The 23,544-nt window shown below is 39.5% G+C and overlaps 1 protein-coding gene across 2 annotated transcripts; it reads right to left on the bottom strand.

Moving 5' to 3' along the window:
* Positions 1-1,680: 1,680 nt before the first annotated feature.
* On the bottom strand, positions 1,681-23,544 carry ttc12 (tetratricopeptide repeat domain 12). Of its 2 annotated transcripts, none has more exons than XM_072691185.1 (21): positions 23,456-23,544; positions 23,005-23,151; positions 21,106-21,136; positions 20,824-20,901; positions 20,593-20,714; positions 20,385-20,444; positions 19,907-19,978; positions 19,751-19,811; positions 16,831-17,019; positions 15,743-15,812; positions 15,202-15,290; positions 13,418-13,586; positions 12,848-12,940; positions 10,388-10,451; positions 10,168-10,302; positions 9,826-9,918; positions 9,538-9,606; positions 7,217-7,318; positions 6,488-6,587; positions 6,120-6,345; positions 1,681-2,107 (listed from the first exon to the last, which is right to left on the bottom strand). In XM_072691185.1, the coding sequence occupies exons 2-21, from the start codon at positions 23,119-23,121 to the stop codon at positions 2,038-2,040; spliced, it is 2,010 nt and encodes a 669-aa protein (XP_072547286.1). In that variant the 5' UTR covers positions 23,122-23,151; positions 23,456-23,544; the 3' UTR covers positions 1,681-2,037. The 2 variants fall into 2 exon arrangements, with proteins under 2 accessions (XP_072547286.1, XP_072547285.1); XM_072691184.1 differs by having other exon boundaries at positions 22,988-23,151.

The raw sequence follows: 23,544 nt of genomic DNA on the forward strand, positions 1-23,544 counted from the left end.
AATAGACTCCATGGCTCTTTGATTCTTGCTATTAAGTGGAGCATGAAGCAAAGCTGCAATATTTTCCCTGCCTCTGGACAGATGAGCAGCAGCCGTCATGCTGCTGCTCATCACTAGTCCAGATCCGGCCTGTGTCGAGGTTACAACGCTCTTTTTTTCCTTCACGTCAGTGATCAACAGGCGATCTGCTCTAGGGGCAAGCTGCGTAGCTGATGCGCTATCAGCACTTAAGGTGAATGAACTTGACCCTTGGTTTGAAACAAACCTCTCTCCTTTTGAGCCAATTACCTCGTCAGCAGTTGCAGTCATGGCGTTTACAAGAGTTGAGTGGTGCCTTTCATGTGGCGCATGGAACAAATCTGTCCCTGGAGAAGCGATTAGAGCCACAGTGAGGCGAGTGAGGCTCTCAGTAGAGCCTTTCCTACTATTGTGACTGGAGTTGTTTTGGTCTTTTGAAGGCAGAGCAGCCGGGTAGGTTGTGCTCTCAGTTCGTAGCGACTGGTAGTCTTGTGAGTCTTCACTCGTAGCATTAACTGAGCAAAAACACAATCCCATGAACATGCAGCTATGTCCTACAACAGAACACTCAGTCTACTGCTTTAAAATAAATGTGAGAACTGTGAACACAGCAGATAACTAGGATTTAACCATTACAAAAATAATACATGGTCTGCTTTTTAGAGATACCATTTTGAGAAGTCTTTCTAATAAAGAACTTCACATTCTAAATATTTTAGATATGAAATTAAGACGGCAATGCTATGCATCATATTTGCATGTGAGTTTTTGCTAATATTTAGTTTCCTTGCACTTTGGAATATGAACATTTTTACAGCAAAACTTTTCATGCTAAATATAAACAACTACCATAGAAACAAATTCAAACACATACCTGTAAGTCCAAACACAAGAAATATGAGAGTCAGCTCCATTATTACCAGTCCTGTACTGCCAATACTCTTGTTTGTGAACACATTTTCCAAAGCTCTGCTCTGCTAAAATATCTGCTTTGAGAGACCACTGTACGATTGTACTGCTCATCACATCCTGAAAGGCTTGCCTTCCCCTCAGCTCATTTATACTTAGATTGGATTACTGACACGTGAACAAAACAAAATGTCGATGAAAAGAAAAAAGTAGCTCTGTGCGAACACTTTCATTCATCACTCTGATTATGTGTCTTCTGGGTATTATTTTCCATCTGTGTCTTAACTTGTGTGAGCTGCGATGATAAGCCAATACTCCCATAATCCATTATTAAACAGATTCATGGCCTGCCAGTTTTCCAGATTCACACTAATGAGCTTATTAAGTTTGCAGTTTCACTGACGCTTGGTTAAATAAGTCCTCAGGCATGGAGACCCCAACATCCAGACCTGTTTGACTTTGTAATCACCTTTATGTCATAGGCCACCACTCAGTAACCAGCACTGTTTGAGAGAACCAACATCCTACATAGGCCAAAAAAAACAATGCTCACGTCATGTTTGTTATCTAGGTTCTGACAAGTCTATTACAGATAGCAGCTAAGCAGTATGATACAGTCTTCCTTATATACCAGCATGGATTATTTGAAAGAAGGCTCATAAATTGCTAGATGTACAGTCCATAATTCACAAAGCATAATAATAATAATAATAATAATAGTTCAGCAGTTTGCAGAGAGTTCCAGGCTGTCTGTTTCCTTATAATGAACAGGTTTATTCATCATTAAATCCTTACACAAAAAGCTATTATATCTCCATTTGACAACAAACAGGAAAATGCAATCAAACCACACAGACGTGCAAAGTCAGTCATTCAGGATGAAAGGAAATTGATACATGAATTGTCCTTGTGCAGCATGTAATCTACAGCACAGACGTCAAGCCCTTTCTAATTAAAATGAACACAGGGAACGACTGCATAATACAGGCCGGCCTTGGGTAGTGAAGGCTTATCTGAGAAGATCGTCCTGGTTGCAAATCTCAGGGCAGCACCCTAGCACCTGTGATTGCATATTTGTGTCTGCGTGTCGTTGGCAGGAGGAGGGGGGGCTTACGTGATCAGTTTCATACAGGAGTGAAGGATCTCCAGGCCATGAAGCTCCCTGAGTTTTGCCATGTGCCTGAAAGTAAGACCAAAGCATAGAGTCATTAAACAACTCATTCAGACCAGCTATAAAATAAGTCTGAAAGAAGAAGAGCAATGCAGAAGTTGGTTACTGCCTAAAAGCAAACGTTTCTTTAAAAAAACAAAAAACAAAGGCAATCACATCAGCAGTTTGCTGTGGGCATAAATAAGTTTAAATGTACATCCATATTTTCTTATATGGCCTTTTCTGCTGAGGCATGACCTTCGCTATAGCCAAATCTGTCTAAAGTGCTTATTTCCCAGTATCTATTCCAGTCTCAGTTATTGAACTCTGTGCTAAATAGTCTACTCATTTATGTAGCCAAATTGTGTCAGACTCTAGGCAGACTTTCCTCAGAGAGGTGACAAGCTCTCAGCACTGCTGAAACTTGGTCTACCAAGAGTTTCTCCTGAATTACATCACTCTGTCTTGAGAATAAAATTATCGTTACATTATTTATGCTGGAACAGTCTGACAAACACAAAATTGACCTGTATGAGGAGAATACATCTTGTTTCCGAATGCAAAATAGTTGATAATTTACAAACAGAGCACTAATTCTACTTATTAGTAACAGTCATGAATGCAATACTCACTTAAGATTTATTTTACACCTAACCAAAACAGTGGATAGTTAACAACTCTCTTTATACAAGTCCTAACTGAAGTGGTAACTTCTTAACAATTCACCTAAACCTGTTGTATTTATGCACACAATATGAACCTATGTTATATTCTCAGATAAAGTCTTTTATGTGGGATGCCCTGGCATGGCAAGAATTTTTACTTTTGAATATTCAGTAAACCACTACATAAACAACAAAGAAAAGGCACTCTGATTATCTCGATTTAAGTTTTTTTAAACGTCTGTTATTTATCAAAATTGACACGGAAAGGTGAATCTATTAGGCCAGGAATGTAAGATTTGATTTATAGCTTGAAGTTAATTTGCTGCTGCTTTTTTCTCAGGCTGTAATTTCACGAGTCTTTAGTTAAGAGCACAGTTGCAAGTCAGTCAAGCTGATATTGTTTTTTTTTCCAAGTTTACCTAATTATGCTTTAAACTGCATCTTAAATCTTGATCTGCTTACAGAATGACTAAGCTGCGTATAAATTCAGCAATAAGAATAATATTTCACTTTCAATCAACTGGTTTCATATGAATAACTTCCCACAACAGGTTCATTTAATGAATGTTATATAGTTTGTCAGATATAATGCCCCAGGAAACCTGAATACAGCCCATAGGTAATTTGCACAGTTACCTGTAATCTCTGTACACCATTGTAAAGTGTGAAGTGTAGATTTTCAGCTTTAATTAAAGGGGGTTACCAAAATAGTATTTGGACAATAAACATAATTATGTATACATACATACATATACATATTATATATATATATATATATATATATATATATATTCATTCAGTATTATTTTGTATCATCATGTATCTGCTGAAACCCCTTCCTTCTGTGAGTTTTATATTTTTTTACATTTATGGTTATTATTGAAATTATTGTATTGTATTACATTACAATGATTGCCTGTTTCCTCACTTGAGACACTTTGCCAGGCCTTTATTGTAGCCATCTTCAGGTGTGTCGTTTGTGGGTCTTTCTTTCTTCAATTTTATCTTCAGTAAGTGAAAAGATGCTCAGCTGGGTTGAGGTCAGGTGAGAAACCATTTTAAAAAAAGTTCAGAGTACATCCTGCAACTATCAGCAGTCACATCATCAATAAACTCTGTTGGTAATTACACATACCCAGAACACTGCCTCCGCCATGTTTGATAGGTGATGTGGTAAAGCTTTAGATCATGAACTCGATCATTCTGGGTTCCTCTTGATTTTATCTGTATCATGAACCTTGTTCCAGCTCTCGGCAGGCTGTTAGACATTTCTAGCTAAGTCTAATATTTTCTTTATGATCTTAAGTGTTACCAGTGGCCAGAGGTAAACCCTCTGTATTCACTTGATTGTAGAATTTGTCAATGGTATCTCTTTGTCAATTGTTTTTAACTTGACTAGATGTTGTGAAAGGGTTTTTCTTCACCAAGGAAAGAATAATGTAATCATCTACTGATGATTCTGTGGTCATCCTGTTTCTGCTAAGATCGCCAATGCATTCTTTCTTTTAAAACATGTAACAAATTGTTAACCTGTTGTTGACCTGTTTCTGCTAAGCTTGCTTTGATAGGTTTGTTTGGTCTTTACTCCAAATACTGAGAGTTCTCTAGAACAGCGGCAAAATGCTAATTCAACTCTTGGAATCAACTTTAGACCTTTTATCCCCTCAATACGCATCAGAATAATTAAGGAAACAAGACAAATCTGGCCATGAAACTGCGTATCTGTCAACTGCTCAATTACGTTTGAGCCTGTGAAAATGGATGGTCTGTGTAAAAAAAAAAGAAGTTGTAATTCCTAAATGTTTTATCTAATCTTGTTAAATCCCTTGAATTAAAGCGGAAAGCCTACATTTCAATCACAAATCCACCATGGTGTACAAAGATACAACATTAGAAAAGAGCTTAAAAGTTATGCATTTTGAAAACATCAGTGAGACCAGCTGCAGAACCTGGGGATTCAGAGGAAGGCAAACTGCCTTGATAAAAATGAAATATAAAATTGTGCACTACAATTCGGTAAAACAAGCATAGTGGTGTTCTTGAAATTTGTTTTGCATATAATATATTTTGATGGCCAGCAATATACTTGTTGGGTGCTTCTGCAGGAGTCTGTGTTCTACAGATTCCCTGGCAACAATAAACAGAAAAACATAATGCCTATCAAAACAGCATACACAATTTCTGGAACATAAAAAAATCTTTAAGCAAGCCAGTGTTTTTCTGTTTCCAGTTTTACTATTTTATATTGTGTTTTTAAGTCAAAGCACTTTTTAATTATTTTAATGAAGCCAAAATCTTCTTGTCCAGGGACGAAATGTAAGGAAATAAGTCCCACTTGAGAACATATAGGGTCAAAAAGAGCTTTTAGTAGCAGCTTCAAACAATGAGAAATGAATAATTTATCAATTTGATAGAAATGTAGGAATACTATATAAAAACTTTATTTAGCTAAAAGTCAATTTATTTATAAATGCAAATCTCTCCAATTTAAAATGAATTATTCTTAATGTTGTATTTATATCCAGTTAATATTAATAATTCTCTCATTCTGTAAGCAGCTAAATTCAATATTTAACATGGATTTCAGACTCTGATGGGGCAAACATTATATATTCAAAACTAAAACTTAATTAGATTCCAGCTTTAAAATGTTCAAGGTTGCATGAATTAAACAGTTTTTGCTTGAAAATCCATGACCTGACCAGACAGGCACCAGTGTAGTTGGCATATGCAATTGCACAAAGTGCATGCATACAGCAGATAGGTCATGATTCAATACATACAACGGTTTGATAATCACATTATTTTTTTTTCGAGTTTAAACCCACTAGCTGCTCTGTACACTGTGTAAATAATTCTGGATGAACAAACCAACAGGAATGCTCTAAATTATGTCGCCATTTTGGAGAGGTTTCATGTTTTTTTCATTGGACAGCGACGATATGGAGCTTAGTATATATTAACACGGTTCAGTAATATTTAGACATGTTTTGTTAAAAACCTGCTCAGATCTACATTGTCAGCAGCAGGGTTGGGTTTCCCTCTTAGCACAAATAAAACATTCCTGTTCAATGGTAGAGCGAGCTTCATATAAAACACTATCTCTACTATTGAAGATGATCTTAATCCAACAAAGAAGCTGAGAAACGGTTGGAGTCAGGCAGCTGCTCTGTATCGGATCACCCTTACTATTGGTATTCCATGTGATCCTGCATACTGCTAACACAAGTGTGCAGAACTACCTAAACTGTAGCTTTGCTTTTGCTTTCATTTGCGTTTATTGAAAGTGTGTAATGATGTGGAAAGAAAGTGCAAGGGAATGGGTCTCCGACAAGTTATTATGATTAGAATGTGGGAGCGGATAGCCGTTGGTGTACCTGGGTTCGGCTCTGCACAGCTTTCCCAGAGCGATAGCAGCATTCTGCTGCACGCCTGCTCTCTTAGCGCCGCCGGCAGCATGGCGCAGCAGAAGCAGCACGCAGTCTGTGCCGAGGAGACCAGCGGCAGCTCCCTGCACTGCCGAACAGTGTCCCAGACACAAAGCCGCATTCCCCACTACTACCTCATCACTGCTGCCCAGGAGCATCCTCACAGTCACCAGTCCTGAATAAACAAGTGTGTGCCACACAAGGTTAAGCCCACACACACACGCACACAAAGTCACTCTATACTCACAGAAACTTAATATGGTACACTGTATTCTGTTCCGCCCTCCAATACCCTTTCCCTGGCCTTCAATACGTACTCTTGTCAAACTTAACCAGCTCTTCACAGGCGTGCTGGCTGGAGGCAGTGCACACTGCAAGGGCCTTAATGGAGTATCTCGAGCTTGTCAGTCCTGCTCCCTGATAAAACGAAGAGAAGCACTGTAATCATTTCAGCATTACATCATTACATACAGGCTCTATTTATAAATCTGATGGATCACATTCATATTATGTGGCTTTTTGTCATATTTTAAAATATATAGAGACCAGTCAGTTGACTAAAGATTCTTCGAGTCGAGCAGTTAAAACTTTTTTTTCTTACAAAGTTTACAAAAATTCATAAAGGTTATATTTTAACCATTATACAGAAGAGGAATCACACATATATTTATATATTCTAGGGGGGTATCTGGTGCATCTGCTAAAAGAAAATTGAGACAACATGCTTGTGGTTTACTGTTGAGGTAAGTTGAGCCTCAGAAACTAAGGTGGAGGGGGTGGTAATGGAAGGCTAGCAATAACGAGGTTTTAGAAAAGGTTTAAAGTATGGAGGCATTTATGAAGGGGCCTCTGTCTGCAAGAACTCGCTGATCATTCAACAACGTTGAGCACTACTTGAAGTAAGTTGTCTAGGCCACCATTCTACAATTATCTGAGCAGATTTAATGCTGGCAAAAAATCTATTTACATGGCTGCCTTGTGGTTTATATAAATCTGATAAATAAAGGGACAATGTGTTGGAAAAGCTGAAATAGCTTATGTATTACCTTCAGAATCTTCAGCAGTCTCTTCACCACTCCTTGCTGCACAACTTCCTGAATGGCAGGCGCTGACTTGGGAAGGACCTTACTCAGCAACCCGGCAGCTCTCTGAAGTCAAACACAAAAGTAGAAATCGTATGTTATGGTGCACCCTTAAGGCGGTTAGATCGCATCAAAGCAGCCCAGCAGCCTAGGTGGATGACAACAACAACAACTTTACCCCGTTTGTACTTTGTGACTCCTCGTCACATCCTCTGTTCAGGTGTTATCATAGCATTGAAAAGCTGCTTCTGTAAGTACACAATCCACTTCATTATTCAGCAGACAGGCAAGCTGAGACGCATCCGTTTCACCATAATTGTACAGTGAAAAACAGCTTGGGAGTTATGATCCGCCAACGTTCCAAAGCCAGGAAGACAGCGTGTAAAGCTTGATTTACATAGTCATTGAAAATTGTGTCTGTCGCTTTTGCCTGGGGCCTCTACAGTAATCATTACGTAAATGCTTCAGTGAATTCTCTAAAGCTTATAATGCTAATCAAGTGAAAACATCAACGAATTTGGGCTGCAAATCCTTTACCATGGTATAGACACGTGTAAGAAATCACCAGTTCTGAGTAAATTTAACACTTGGAGGGCTGCACGTCTGTGGGGCTCACCACAACATCTAGTGCAGGACTAAATTTCGGTTATCCAGCCCAGTGCAGATGTGCACTATATGTGCAAATAGGTAGTGAAATCACACAATTTACGTTTGGGGAACAGGACTAGACTAGACAGATGGCGGTGAAGCAGTCAGACAGCCACAGCTGTGTATAGCCTACCAAAATCAAACACCATGGTTTAATTCTTGCTTTGTGTTTACTGAGAGTAAGTTATGTTACAGTAAAAGTAAATAGACCATGCTTTTCACGTTATTTTAGCAGAATAGCAGATTTTTTTGTTTTGTCTACGTAAAATACTGGCTGTCCATTATTCTCTACAGGACTACACAGGCCAAAGCGGGTCAAAAAGTTAGGGTTGCAGGTTAGAAGCAATTCAGAAATTGTTGCAAATGTAAATGCAAATGCAAATGTACAAGTTACTGGGAGGCGTAGGCACTTTGCTAAAGTCTGGAAGAAGACCGAAACTGTAATCTTCACATGTGAGGAAATGGGATCAGATGGTCAGGAGCAAGCCAGGAACCACAGACATGAACTGGCAGCTGATGGAACACCAGTATCACTGTTCAGCCCCCTGGTGTTAAGCAATAGGGTGGTAGCAGCAAGCTGGACTGTTTTGGAACTGGTATATTGCACAAAGTGGATGAAATAATGAAGAAGGAGGACTACCTTAGAATTCTTCAGAATAGTCTCAAAGCATCAGTTAGGCAGTTGAAACTTGGACACCATTTGGTGGACCAACATAACAATGACCGCAAACACACAGCAAAGGTGGCTGTGGAATAAATAAAGCAGGTCAACATTAGGCTTTTGGAAAGGCCTTCCCAAAGTCATGGCCTCAAATATGTGGACTGTACTTACCAGTCAGGTCTGTGCCATGAAAGTAACATATTTGAATTAAACTCCATTACAAATTCTAAACTACCATATACCAATTCCGCCAAGAAATATCCTATAAGAATTATGTCAGAAGCTTTTTGAAGGCTACCAAAAATGTCTGGTCAAGAAGCAATTTCCTAAGTGACATTTAACCAAAAATGAAGTGTGCTGTTTGTATATTATTGACCTGAGATGTGCAAACCTGTACACCTTCTTGTTTTTTTTATATATATGTTGAACACTCCTTCTGCACCCAAAAATAACAGTTCAAACATTAATTTAAGCCAGATATTGATATGGCATGATGAGTGCATGTAAACTTTAAGACCATGGTATACACAATGTTGATAGTATTAAAATAGTGTTCCATTTGGGAATAAAATACTTCTTTGGGGACTACTTTGCCATTCAACGCCCTGCATGTACCTCTCTCTAAAGAGTTGATTTTTATTGGACAAAAATTAATAGAAATCTCAAAACCCTTCAGGCATTATACAGTGTATTCATCAAAAACCATGTAATATTCTTCTGTGAGGTAGATTTTAAAGACCTTTAATTCTTTAGCTGTCTTGTTCCAACCGCCATCACTGTGAATGATTCTGACTTAGTAAGGTTCTATAGAACAAAGTATTTCACATTAAATCCCTCTTGACCATGTAATTATACAGTCTGAAATTCCCCTTAAAAATAACTAATTATTCCCTGTCTGTGGGAGCGGGATGACTGTTAATACGAGGGGTGTGTTCATATCACCTTGCCCTGGGTAAAACCACACAAATCCCCTCACCGTGATGACGCCTCCATCGGGATCACTCAGCAGGACCACACACCTGCTGCAGACCACAACAGCATACTCCTGTGTGAGAAACACAAACACACCCACCAGATTTTCAGTGCAATTGTTCCTCGTTTTTTCACCAGACTTCATTACAGCAAAAGGGAGGAAAATAACGGGACACTAACAGTACATTCAGTTACTGTCCTGTCAGTTACAGTCCGCCATCCTCCCTTTCTCTAAACAAATCAATGTGTTAACACAAAGTCTCAGCCAGCCACATCCCCCACCCCCACTTACTTGGATGACAGGAGCGGGATTAGAGGCTATGTTGATCATCAGGCCGAGGAGGGGATAGAGAATGCTTCTGTATTCACAGCTAGCACAACGCCTCTGGAACGGAAAACATTATTTCATCTTGACATTCCTAAAAATGAAAATGTGTGACCTGTGAAGTAGAGATTATGTCAAAAACATTTTTAGATGTTCTACAGTTCACACTATGTAATGTGAAAATGCAGCTTAAACTCGTCATCAAAATGCAAGCTAGTGAAACGTTATAAATTATTCAGTGATGTTCAAGGACAAACTATCTGGACGCTCCTTTATGTCAAGGAAGTTATCGCATCAAATCAAATTTACCATGGCACTGAAGGAGCTCTTCCAAAATTCCTCTCGGCTTCCCAGCTTGTTGCTAATCGCTTCATCCCGACACATAGCCCCAATCACAGATATTAAAGAGCGGAGCAAATCTTGGTTGGATGCGGATATGTTTCCCTACACATGAAACGAAACACTTACCATACATTACATACAGAGAAAACTGGAAAGGTGAAGATGAGAAGGATCTTAGAGGTCTTACCAGCAAGTGCTCAAAAGGAGCAGCAAAAACCTTGGCAAAGTTCTCTCTGAATTGGGTTCGAAACCTGCAAATAAAAGGATAAAAAATGACTCAGGTGTCTGATCATTTTTGTAGTTAAGGCCTCAGAATACCCTCCAACTTCTGTGCACATTGAGCCTCGGGCTTAGAAGTCGACTAGCATATTATCATACTGTGAGCACTGATCCAAGCAGGGCTTTTAAATCTTGAATTACTGGCTTGTGCCGCTAGCCCACTGCAAAGAGAAAAACAGTTTTGAGATTAAATATTTTGGCTCTATTTGTGCATTTGCCCTGATATGACTTTTGCTAGTGTGAGTCACAGTTTATGGCATGTAACTGATGTCCGGAGTGGTTAATATTATGATCTCCAAGTCATACAATACATTGAGCTCATGGTTGAATAAGCTACAGTGGCTTTAAAATAATTCCGTTCTGATGTGAGCATTTGTATATGTGGGGGAAGACAACTAAATTCAACATTGCAACAACAAAAACAAATGCAACAACAAAAAGGCCAACAAATTTACAAATGTAAAATGCTCTAAATTTACCCAATGTTAAATGTGGCAACAGCATGTCCATGAGATTGTGCTAAATCAATGTAGTAAAATAAGTCTCAGTAAAAAAGATGTCTAAGCTGCAGGATATGGCTTACATATCGGGTTGGTTTACCTGTCTGTCATGAGCTACACTTAAGTTAACTTACCTTAAACCCAACTATACATAACATAAAATGATAAAGTAACTGATTACAGCATGTTTTTTAACTCAACTTCAGTCAAACGTTCTCCTCAAACGATTCACATTTCTTAACTTCTGCATCTCAGCTTGGCCAACAATACCAAACAAATAAAAATGTTGTGTTGAGCCTCAAAAACATTATTAAATAAGATGTACCTGGAATATCTAAAATATTTATCATCAGGATGTTTAGTCTGTGATCCTCCCCTTCAATCTGTTTACTGTTAATTTCCTTTAGCAGGTTAGAACTGTGCCGTCATATGAGAGGAGGCTTTCCTGGTCTCAGACTACTGACCATAGAGGTAGTGGTATTAATGGGATTCGAACATTAATCTCCTGTCTCTTGGCAAGCAGGCAGTTAGACAGTTAGGCCACTCTAGCTGCGAAGCCATATCTGGCTATCTGTGACCAAAAAGAACGAAAAGGTGCATTTACTTTGTCAAGAACTGTGTTATGTTGTGTAATTTCATGACCTTGCAGTCTAACTGCAGTTCATCAAGTCTGAAGTTTTGAAGTTCAAATACCAGCAATGGCCCAGCGTTTTTATTGTCAAAAGTCTGAGGACATCATGTGATGGGGGAGTCCTAACCTACAAATGGGAATAAACAGTAAACAAATTGAGGGGGAGAGGCCACAGACTAAAAATCATCTGCAGAGCACAAGAGAACTATTTCTCATTTTTAAACTAGTATTGATAATAACAAAAACAATAAGCTGACAGATGTATAGCCTAGTGCAGTACAATGTTAGTACATCACTCACTGACATTTTCTAAAAATTTTTGCCATATAGTGCCATTTCTTAAACAAACCAACACTGTCAGAGACAGGACAACTGATTATACAGGTCACACAGTACCCCATTTTGACTAGCTGCTAAAATGAAAAAGCCATGAGAACATAAGTAGTAGATGAACTGTAAGAAAAGCTAGCTGCACATGTACTGATTAGTCATATCTATGTATGGAAACGACAGCATATTGATGTCTTCATGCATGCAGAAAACAAGTGTAGTGGTGTGCTTATAAAGTTCCAAACCATTTGGCTCATATCTTCAAACACTTCAAAATGGCTAGTCATCAATTTGATCAGCAAACTTTCTTTCACTATTTTTTTTACTTGGTGGGTAGATGATCAGTAGTAAAGCCCCAAAGGCTTGCTTATTGTCCATTAACAACATCTTCAGTCTGACAGGGAAACCTGCAATCTTGCAAACTACTGCACCCCATGCATCAGAACATCTGAACGGTACTACATCATCTGTCCTTGATCCTGCCTACAGCTCTGGATCTGACCATGAATATGGAATTTTGCCTGCAACAACTAATCATGTCAAAAGACAGCTAAAACCCACAGAATAATCCACCGTCTCCAGCTTTGATTAGAGGTTGAATGGATTGTGAAAGAGAGGTTCTTCTCTTTCAGAGACGACTGACGGGACAATGAACTGTGATGGATTGTTTTGTCTCAAACCTGTTCATTTTGCATTCTCATAGGGGCCTTGGCTATTGAGCTGAGTGAATCTGAATACGTCTCCGTTTAATATGTTTGGCTATGATGTATGGGCATGTAATGGGGTCCTGAGTGGGTCATGCACAGGCTTTCTGTGAAGAAGCTGTTCTTCTCCATGCTCTTACTAGAATCCATCAAGTTTGTGGCCTCGGAGGGCAGTGAGACTAAATATATTGACCGGGCATTACTTATTTTCTCCAGCCAAGTTCTCCAAAACAGTAAGTGCCGTGGTTCCTGACGTGATGTTCTTGCATAGACAATCCATCAAGTTTTCCACCATCCTGCAAGTAGAAGTGAGAAAGTGAATCCAGTAAGCAGATCCATTCACTAATATACTACACTCTTTAAAATAAAAGATGTCAAAAAAGGTTCTTGGAACCACGTTCGACAATATGAAGAACCTTCTTCAAGGGAACTCTGACTGGTAAGACCTGTATGCCATAAAATAGTGTGCATGTCCCAATACTGTATAAATATGACAAATATGACATTTGATAGATATGACATAAACCAAAAGAATCAGTTCTGTTTATTATAAAATTTGACATAAATATGTCAAATCCCTGCATCCGCTGAAATTATATGATTAATATTAGATAAGTTAATAATGAACTATTTTGTTTGATTTTATTTTATTTTGTGCAGGGCTTCCTTGAAAGTTCATAAAACCTATTTAGAAACTTTTCTCCTGAGCAGTGCCTTTGGTTTCCACTTCAAGATGAAATGTTCATTATCTCCAAACACAGAACACCTCTTACCTGTGCAGACAGAGGTTTTCAGTCACCAAGTGTCTCCCAAACTGAGTCTCAGAATACATGCAGAGCAAAGTTAAGCATGCCTGCTGGATAGCTGATGCTGGCGAGGCCAACAACTGGACAATCTGTTCTTTTCTGCTGGAACACTGTAGTAACAGCCGCTGATTTTCCTCTGTAAGTGACAGTATTACAAGGAAACTTAAATATTGGTTTTGCCGAGAACAGGAATGTGTGAAGCACAGACACGCGGAAAACTAGCAATCTTTTTAAATAAGGCACCAGGCAGGCGGACACCTAAAAAAATCTAACCATTAAAAAGCATATGAAACATCAACAGAAGATTTTTTTTTCCATTTGTTATGGGAAGGTGCCAGTCAAGCAAGCTGGCAGCACTTCACACACAAATCACACACTACAAATCACACAAACTGTTATTTTGTCATTTTGATTGCAATGAATTTATTTTGCTTTCAATGAATTTTGATTGCTTTTTGTCATGTTTCTAAACATCCAGCCATCTCAAAATTGAGGATATTTCAGTACAAATAAACCTAACTGTCAAAAATGTAGCTTAACACCACTTAAGTTGATCATTTCTGTAGAAACTTTGCCCTCTTTGAACAAAGATGAATAAATCTTTGGAAACATGTCTGTGGAACTGTTATCCACACAGGCAGTTGAAGATTCATGCACTGGTAGCACCCTTGCCCTCACTATTCTCACTCCCCTCAAAGTGAGGCATTCATTAAAAGAGCCACGGAACAGGGGAGAGCCCTGAGATTCAGCTTTGAACTGAACCACAAGCTGTGCCATGTGCTGAAGTAGCTAGTCTCCCCCCCAAGTGCACAACTGGGTGCCTTCTTATTGGGAGGACCAGGGTCCCTCACTGTCCTGTTGCTAAGCAAAATATCAAATCTTTGGGCACCTGCATGATCAGTGAGCAGCATGCTGAGGCACCCCTACACCCTGATTACAGTAGTGTGCAACGGTCAGAGACCATTGTCCACATGATTTCATTTCCAGTCAAAACGCCCATTAAGTTTTTTTGAGGAGATATTTGAGGAGATTATATCATGCACTAACAAAAGACAGGGGGATATCAAAGAAAAATAAGTGAAAAGATACAGAGGAAATGGAACTCCTATCAACTGTGCAAGATTTGGGAGACCAGTCACTGTCACCATGAGATAAGCAGCACATTAGCTTTCATCTTTCAGAGCAAAAGCAAAAACCAAGATCCACACTTGCTTCAGTTCTGAAAACATCCACAGATGTTTCTGTCCATCCTTCCACTGTGAGAAGACTACTCAACACTGTGGGTCTAAAAGGATGTGGAGTTGATCAAGGCGTCCTATAGTGTTGACAAACGAGAAGAACATCTGCTGGTGTTCTCAGAACAATGGACTTGCCACCGCAGAACCCAAACCTCAGCATCACTGAGATTATTCGTACGTAAATAATCTTTCTGCAGATTTCTTTAAAAACTGAAGGCGAGTCTCCAGACAATAATGGAAGCTGTAATAAAAGTGAGGCGTGGACTCATTAAACACTAAAAATGTGCTTTTTTTCTGAAGCTTAAAATTAAATAACTTAATGGCAGCTTTGATTGGAAATGAAATCAATGAACTGTGCACTCTGACTTTTACCCAGTACTGTATAGTACAACAAGTGTGTGTGTGCGCCAGCATTCGTCAAACCCATCCAAAGGGGACTGGCTGCCTTTAAGCTGTGTGTAAACTCAAAATACATTAAAAACACTTAAATAAAGTAGAAATGGCAGTTCTTACCATTTCCACAGCAAACCACCCTCCATAATCTGAGTACAGAGACACACAGGTCCTTGCTGCACGGCTCTTTAGAAGCTTGTGCAAGAGAGCTGAGAAAAGACAGACACAGATAAAAGCTACAGAGAAGCATAAAGCACTTCTCCACACTCAGTGGTGGCTGCAAATCATGTTGAATTACAACAAAAAACATCTAAACATTAGGAGGAAAGGCAAACACACCTGCGAGCATAAGCCTGACACTTAATACATATTCATATTAGTAAATTCATATACAGTCGTTTAGAAAAAAACCTGCCCACAACAAAGCTACTGGCGAAGAGAGCCGTCTGAGACATCTAAGGCCGCAATCAATCAAGGCCCGGCAGTGCACAATTTACAGCCATGAAGGCACATAGTAAATGTCATCGCTCACTGCAGCGTCAGAAGGATCGAGGTCCTAGCAGAATTAAGAACAGCCTTCTGGAATATTATTGTATAAACATGTTTCCGAATGGTCAAGACTTATCACAGGCTGTCAGCAGCGCTTCCTCTGCAACCTTACCTTCTTACAACGTTGTTGCCAGAGATGACACTGAAGCCATTGTTTAAGCGGAATAATGTCTGCCCAGTACCTAAGAAGAACAGAAGATACTGTCAGCATTACCATGTGTGTAGTGAGAGCCTCATATCAACACCAAACCACCCTGACCTGCCTCAGAAACACAAGCCTTTGTAGTCAAGGGCAAAAGAGACAGAGAAGAAGAGAGAAATAAACAAAAACTCATTAGGAACTGGGGACAGGCCTCTTATCTGGCCAGGAGCAGTACACCTTCTGTGGAAAGAAATTAGCCCACAAAAGCTCATTCAGGTATCTTCTTTGTCCAGGGGTCTGGCCGGGAGCTATTCGTTTTAGAAAGACTACATGGTTGCTGGGACTTTGACTTCAGGACATGGCTTTTGTTCTGCTTTTAATGATAACTACCAACACAGGAATAGTTTAAATGGAACTGCCTAGTTTTTGTTGTATTTAACTCTGGCATCAAATTAATTTTTCAGCTGAGCTGTAGAATGTAAGGGTTTTGCAGTCTGAATGGGCTAAAAGTACCTTTATTACAGGAAATGACTTGAGGTATAAAGAACTTGCAGATCTCATCTATCTACTAAGGGACATAATGTAACAAGGCTGCATTATGACAATGCAGACAGGAACACAGTGATAGGTGCAAAAATCCAATGATAGACTTATTTAGAATGTAGCTGCCTGCCTTTATTAGGTTTTCCCTTCACCCCATGTGTTCCTGATGGCATCGGAGGCTGCCTCTGTGGCTGATAGCGTGGATAAGAGTCTCCTCATCATGAAGTGTTAATGAAGCGCACAGGAGGGGGATCAATGAGACCTCCACACCCAGTCTCCCGTCACCTATTGATTCCTAGCACAACAAATATTGTCTTGGCTGCTGAGACGACACCAAGTCAGGCATAGATCTGCATTCAGCACAGATTTGCTCTACTAATCGTGTCAGATGTTTCAGGAGAACCTGCATGCTTTTTTACAGCTAAGCAGAGAATATCTGACAAGACAAGTGAGATACAGGCTGGCCGTACATGCAGGGGTGAGGAAGTGGAGGAGGAAGCATAATGTGTACTCACTGTCTTTGATTGCTTCTGAGAGAAGCTCCACTCCCCCACAGTAATAGAGGTTGCTCTCATTGGGTCTGTCCAGCTTTATCAGCAAGTCAGGTACCATTGTGATCCCTTCTGTACCCTCTATCAACTTATCTCTTGCGGTCTTTTCCTGAAGGGTCTTCTTCTCCTCCAGATCTACCTGTGTCAGAAAATCTAAAGGGATGTAAGAGATAGAGAAGCACTGCAGTCATGATTGAGGGGGTGGGGCAACACTGGTTGTTGGTTTCAGGTCAATACTAAAGTATAAAATAATTTGACTAAGTGTAAGAAAACCTATATGCTACTAATAAGGCTTTATTCTAGACCAAACACTGCGCAGTTATGGCACTTATGTTTTGGCCAGTTATGGCAGCTATTGTCTTAAAATGCCCACATGCAACCGACCATGTGAAATGTTTGTACAGCATTTCTATTTTTGGCCTAAACTGGCCCGGCTGTATCCAGCTGTGACTATGTTCTGGCAACCAGATTCAGATGAAGTCAGATTACAGTGCCGAAGCTCAGCTTTGTTTGTCGTTCACATAAAGCAAAAGCCTGTCCCAATTTAACCTCTGGCTGTACCTGTTTTTGAGAGCTGGAAAGCAGTAAAAACACTTACATCTAATCCATTACTGTGTACTCCACTGTGATATACTTGGCATTGCAGCCATGCAGTGTTTTGGTTCGGTTTGTTCCATTCGTTTCACCTGGAAGTATCAGCAATGTTTGTACATTTACAAGCATTCTAATTCTGTATATACTATGAAGCCTTATGGTATATACAGAATTAAAATGCTTGTAAATGTACAAACATTGCTGATACTTCCAGGTACCCAAACTGGAAGAGGTTAAGGCAGGCGTGAGCTGAGTGCAGTGGATGTTGACCCTCGAATTCTTGGCTTATTACAGGTATTAATCTCTATTAATCAGTTATTAAAATTAAACTGTCTAATCTGTGTCTAATAATAATTCTTCAGTAAATAGTAGAAGTATGTGTAGTGTGTAGTTATGGGGATGAGAAACAGAACAGCGGGTCACAAGTTTTAATAGAGCTAACAGAGCATCTCTGTCATTGTCATTGTCACTGTCATTGTAGTAGAGCCAGAGCGCTACTACTGCACTATGTAACTTTGGTGGAGCTACACAAGACATCTCACAAGAACTGCTGCATAGCACTGAATAACGAGTCTTACTTGTGTAAAATCCTACCATATTACTTTACCACATCAGTCCACATGCTTCTTTTACTTTAGCTTGTCAAGAAATAGACCACTGAGGTCATGCGTCATTCTGTAGTTTCTGTAGGAAATATGCCCATACTTGGCACTCTAAGCTTCATTTTCAGTGGGGAAAATGAATGAGGTTTTCAAAAAAAACTGTCTCGATTTTGAAATATATTCAGAACCCTATACGTCACCTGCACATAAATCACTGGATCCTCTGGATTACGAGGCTGTTTAGGAGCCGTAATACTAATGTTGCTACATGCAAGCTAATACTGAGACTAATTAATAAATTATAATAATAATATTATTATTATTATTATTACTTGTATAAATTAAATTATTAATGGTAATATTATATATTAATATATATAATTATAATAATGAATACTTAGTATGATACACCAAAGTAAGGCAGGCTGTGGCGGCCATATCTTCCAGGATGACCACAAAAGTTTTAAAATAGGTTAAAAACACTTTTAGTCTGGTCATATTGAACAGTTTAGCCTGAGTGCAGGTCAACTTATAGGCTTTGTCAAAGCAAGCCAAGACGGGGAAGCTCTGTCATGTTTCAGTGAGTGTTAGATGAAGAACAGATCACTGGTTTCAGATGGTCCCGGCTGGTGTTTAATGGTCAAGGTGGTTGGATAGTTGGTCAGAAAGCTTAGCCCTTGATTTGTACAGCATATGTTTTTATTTGAGTTTAGCTGGTCTATCTAGCAGGGCTTTGGTCAAGCTGATCATACTGATGGACCAGTATGATCAACAACTGCTACTCAAACAGAATTTGCTAATACCACTCAACTACCACACTGGTGGTTAAGTGGCTGCCAGTCTAATGACGTCAATTCAGTGCGCAGTAGCATTAGCTTACATTTAGCAATATTAATTTTTCAACATTTTAACAACCTCATAATTCAGAGGATTCAGTGATCATCGACCGAAAAATGTCCATAGGACAAAATGTATCAGCTATGGAACATTTCTGATTACCACAGGATGCAACAGACATGATCTTCAAAAACTCCCTTCATTTTTCTCATTAAGTTCCAAATATGGGCATAACCACATGGCACCAACTACAGAATGATGACTCAATTTCAGTGGTCTATGCACGCGTCCATGGGAAAAACACTAAAAAAGTCAGTGACCAATATCTGCCATATTTATCACAGATTTAAATCTATATTTAGTGGTATAAAAGAGAAATACACCCAACAACTGCAGGGGCAGCCCAGCAGCCAAAAATACCAGTTCTCACTTAATGTCCACAGTTATCTAGCTACAGAATAACTCAAGAAAGACCTGTAAGAGATATGAGTTGTAGTACAACTGTAGGTTTATTTTTTTTTGCATCAGCAGATAATGTGAATGCAGTGTTTAAGACTGACCTTCAAAACAGAAGAATAGCTTACTTTTTTGCAAGTTATAGAAATTTTTAAATGTCAAGTGGCAATGACCAGTCGAGTGTGAGTGAATACTCAAGCAGTGTGAAAAAGGCACTGGCAATTCTTTACTAAACTGTGCACATGACATGGAGGGAGCCTTTATCTTTATGTCATTATGACTAGGCTAAAACAAAGAGCAAGCTATAGATGGAAGTATGTAAAGACATTCAAGGCACAATTTTAGAGAAACTACATTGCACTTGTTCCTTTAACATCTCTTTGATGATATCTTACCTTTCACCATGTTCTCACGCTCTGGCTCTATATCCAGTATCTTTTCATAGCACAGTCTGGACTAAAGCATTGTGAAAACAGAAAGAGAGAAAACTGGTATTATTCAGAAAGAAGGCCAGCAATAAAACTTTAAGCTGCACAAAAGTGTTCTCTTACCTCAGAAAAATTCTTCAGGGCCAGATGTGCTCTTCCCATGTGAACATGTGCCTTAATACACGTATCATTGCACTGTGGGTGAGACCACGGCATGAGCATGAATTAATTACCTGAACGCATCTAAAATTCATCAGGAATTCATCACTAACTTACAAGGTGTTACTCTAAAGCTGGGCAAATGAGAGCTGTATGATATGTTCATTAAAGGTTTTATTATTTAGGGTTTTTTTTAATGAGGTGCAATGAAGTTTTATCTGAAGAAAAAATTAGGTTGATGTTATTTAGCACAGCGTATAAGAACAAGGCACGACTTCAACCCAGTTTTCGGAGGCTGAGCCACCGTTCCGTTCATCGAATGCTGCCCTTTCATGGCCTGCTGCAGTTCCCAAATGAGATGGAATCAGAGAAGCAGTGCCCGAGCTGACACTATGATGAATGGAGGGGCACCTCTGACACGTTTACTTGTAGTTACGCTTACCTTCAAGGCCCACTCGCAGTCACTTATGGCCTCCTTATACTTCTTAAGCTTGATAAGGGCCTGGATGATGAGCCAGAAATGGGGTACATGATAAGCAAACCCGATAGGCAACTTATCACAAATAGGCTCTTTGTTATTTCACGAACGTGTGTCACACAATTCAGCTGCTGGAATGAAATAATGCCCCTGACAAGATGACACTGCGTACCTGGGCTCTGTTTGTGTAGAGGGCCTGCATGTCACGAAGCTGCTCTAGACCTTCAGTGTAAAACTTGACAGCCACTTCATAGTCACCCTGGGCAAAAGCTTTATTTCCTTTCTCTTTCAGGGCTGCAAGGCGAATACAGAGAAAGAGATGTTGGCGCTGTGACTGTAAATTCCACTGGATGACAATGGAGTGATTTCAAGATGAACAACAGACACATATACACTCACAGACCTTTTGCTCGCTCCTCATTCACCTGTCTCCTCCTTTGTCTCTCCGCAGCATCTTTTTCTAAAGCTTTCATGAAGTTCTCTGAAGAATCAGACGTAAGAGAAGTAAAAAGAAGTCAGGGAATATTGGAACACAAACACTCACCGATTTCAAGACGTTCTAGACATGCACTAAAAAATGTATCACTGTTCCACTAGAATAAACATGATGTCTCAGAATACAACAGAATTGACAAACAGCTGAAGAACAGTTTAGACAGTAATACAGAGCATACATTTAGCCTACCTGGATTTTGCTTGGGTTCATCTGAAGCACTCTAGAAAGCAAAATAAGACCTTGCTAAATAAACAATCAAGCACAAATGCAAAATGACATTTTTCATACGGTTACTTTCATCTTTTAGTTAAGTGCAAACCAAGGGTTCCGTTTGTATGGTTCTGCTGTTAGGATGCATTCTGATGAGACTGCGGAAATAAAGGCTTGACTGGTTGAAACAACAAAGCATGGTTTTGTTGTGGTGGGTAGAGCAGCCTACAAATTACTCAGAATGACTCAATTAGAAGTAAAGGTAGCTACCAAAAACAACCCATCATGTAACAGCACAGGAAGTTAGAAGAGTAAATGCCTTTAGCAAAAATGGAACCCATTTTAGTAAATGCACCATAGGACCCCAAAAAGGGTACAGTGGGTTCTAAACACCTGAGACCACAAAAATCAATAAGAATCCTTCACCGTATGTTCATTTAAAGAGGAATTGCATTGGACACTTACTGAGTCAGAACTGTTCAAAGTGGTGATGATAAAAAACAGACATGTTTAAGAAGTGTTTTAATGACGCTGCCTAATGCTGAAACATTATTTCATCATAGTTTTGAGAAAGGCTTGGCATAAAACATACACCAATCAGCCATAATGTTAACAACACCTCCCTAATACTGAGTAGATCCCCCTTGTGCCACCACAACATATCTGATCATAGGTCCACAAGACCTCTGAAGGCACCCTATAATATCTGCCACCAAGATGTTAGCAGCAGATCCTGTAAGTTGTGAAGTGAGGCCTCCATGGGTCCCATCAATGAGCCTTAGGTGCCCATGACCCTCTCACTGGTTCACTGGTTGTCCTTTCTTGAACCACTTTTGGTAAGTGCTGACCACTGCATACTGGTAACACCCCACAAGACCTGCCCAATGTTTTGGAGAAGCTCTGACTCATCTAGCCATCACAATTTGTCCTGTGTCAAAGTCTCTCACATCCTCATGCTTGACCATTTTTACTGCTTTCAACAAATCACAATCTGATTGTCCAATTGCTGCCTAATATATCCACCCACTGCAGATGCCTTTTCAGCGGTGTTAATGTTGTGTATAATCTGTGCATTGTTTTATTTTTTCATATTTCTCATACCTCACCTAGCAGAGAGGCTCAAAGAAAAATTAAATACAGAAATTTGAAAATAGATTTTTTGACATTCTTTAAATTGTGTCCGAATTTCATGATGAGCGGACCAATATAAACACTCCAAAAACACTTGTTACATTGACCTCCATTGAAATCTCTGAAGACTTGTGCAGTTCACTACAGGTTTGGCATAGTGAAATACGCTGCGACCTGATGCTAAATGCTGTTGTTCTAAAAAAAAAAAAAGGTCAGAGGTTTCTCATGTTTTTCCCTTTCACTACAGCTAATGTTCAGACAAATATTAGAAATAAGAGATCTATTTTTGCACAAACTTCTGGTGTATGTGCTGCTTGAGTACACACAGTCATTAATAATAATAATAATAATAATATACTACTAATAACAATACAATATTAATAATAAGAAACAGAGTTTATGTTAAATGATTGTTTTCACTTAAAACTACTATTTCAGGTAAACTGCTACAGTCATGACAGTGCCTGATTTTAAGTGCCTTAAAACGTTTATTACTGTAACAAGTGTCTTTGAAGAGTGCCAGTCCTGTCTCTCACTCTAGTGTCTCTGATGAGTCCTGCAGCATCAAGTGTGAGAGGCGAGTAGGCATGTTTACAACAGACATGGCTAAGGTTTCATTCACTTTTGGTCGGACTGTCCCTTTAAGTACACGGAGCAACTAGTAACTAGTGCCAGCTAGCTAGTAGTTAGATGCCACAGCACGCATGCGTGCAAAGGATCACCAGCTTACCATGGGCCCGCTCTTACTGGAGGGGGTTTTATTGATGACTGTCCTGTTGAGCCGAGTAGTGCATGTTTCCTTTTCTTCCAAAGAAGTAACCAACCAATCTGCCTTCTCCACAGCCTTCTCCTGAGTGCACACATCACTGGAGTTCAGCTCCCTCATCAGCTCACCTGTAACGAGGAAAGGGTCGTTTATTCAGCTTGAAAGGCGTTTCAGTTTGAGGGTACTAGCTAGTAATAAACTGACAGGCTAAAATGACAGGATTTACTACTATAGGATTCTAGGTTAATATATTTAGCTGTGACTTTTTTGCCAAGTCAGCGCAAAGTTAGGCAAAGTGAACGTAGTGCTAGCTAGCTAACTAGCTAACTAGCATTGCCAGTGCTTCGCGTTATGCTCATTCAGCCATGCCGCCACACAGCCAGTTAAGTTTATCATAGCTAGACAAATTAAAAACTCAGCTATAAGACTTACTTATTTCATCCACGTTCCTCAGAAACCTCTCCAGGTCCTCACCTTCGCACAGAGTCATGGCTGCTGCGACTTATTTATCACTAGCAGTT

This window comes from Salminus brasiliensis, chromosome 11 (genome assembly GCF_030463535.1).
Source record: "Salminus brasiliensis chromosome 11, fSalBra1.hap2, whole genome shotgun sequence".
Classification (NCBI taxonomy): Eukaryota; Metazoa; Chordata; class Actinopteri; order Characiformes; family Bryconidae; genus Salminus; species Salminus brasiliensis.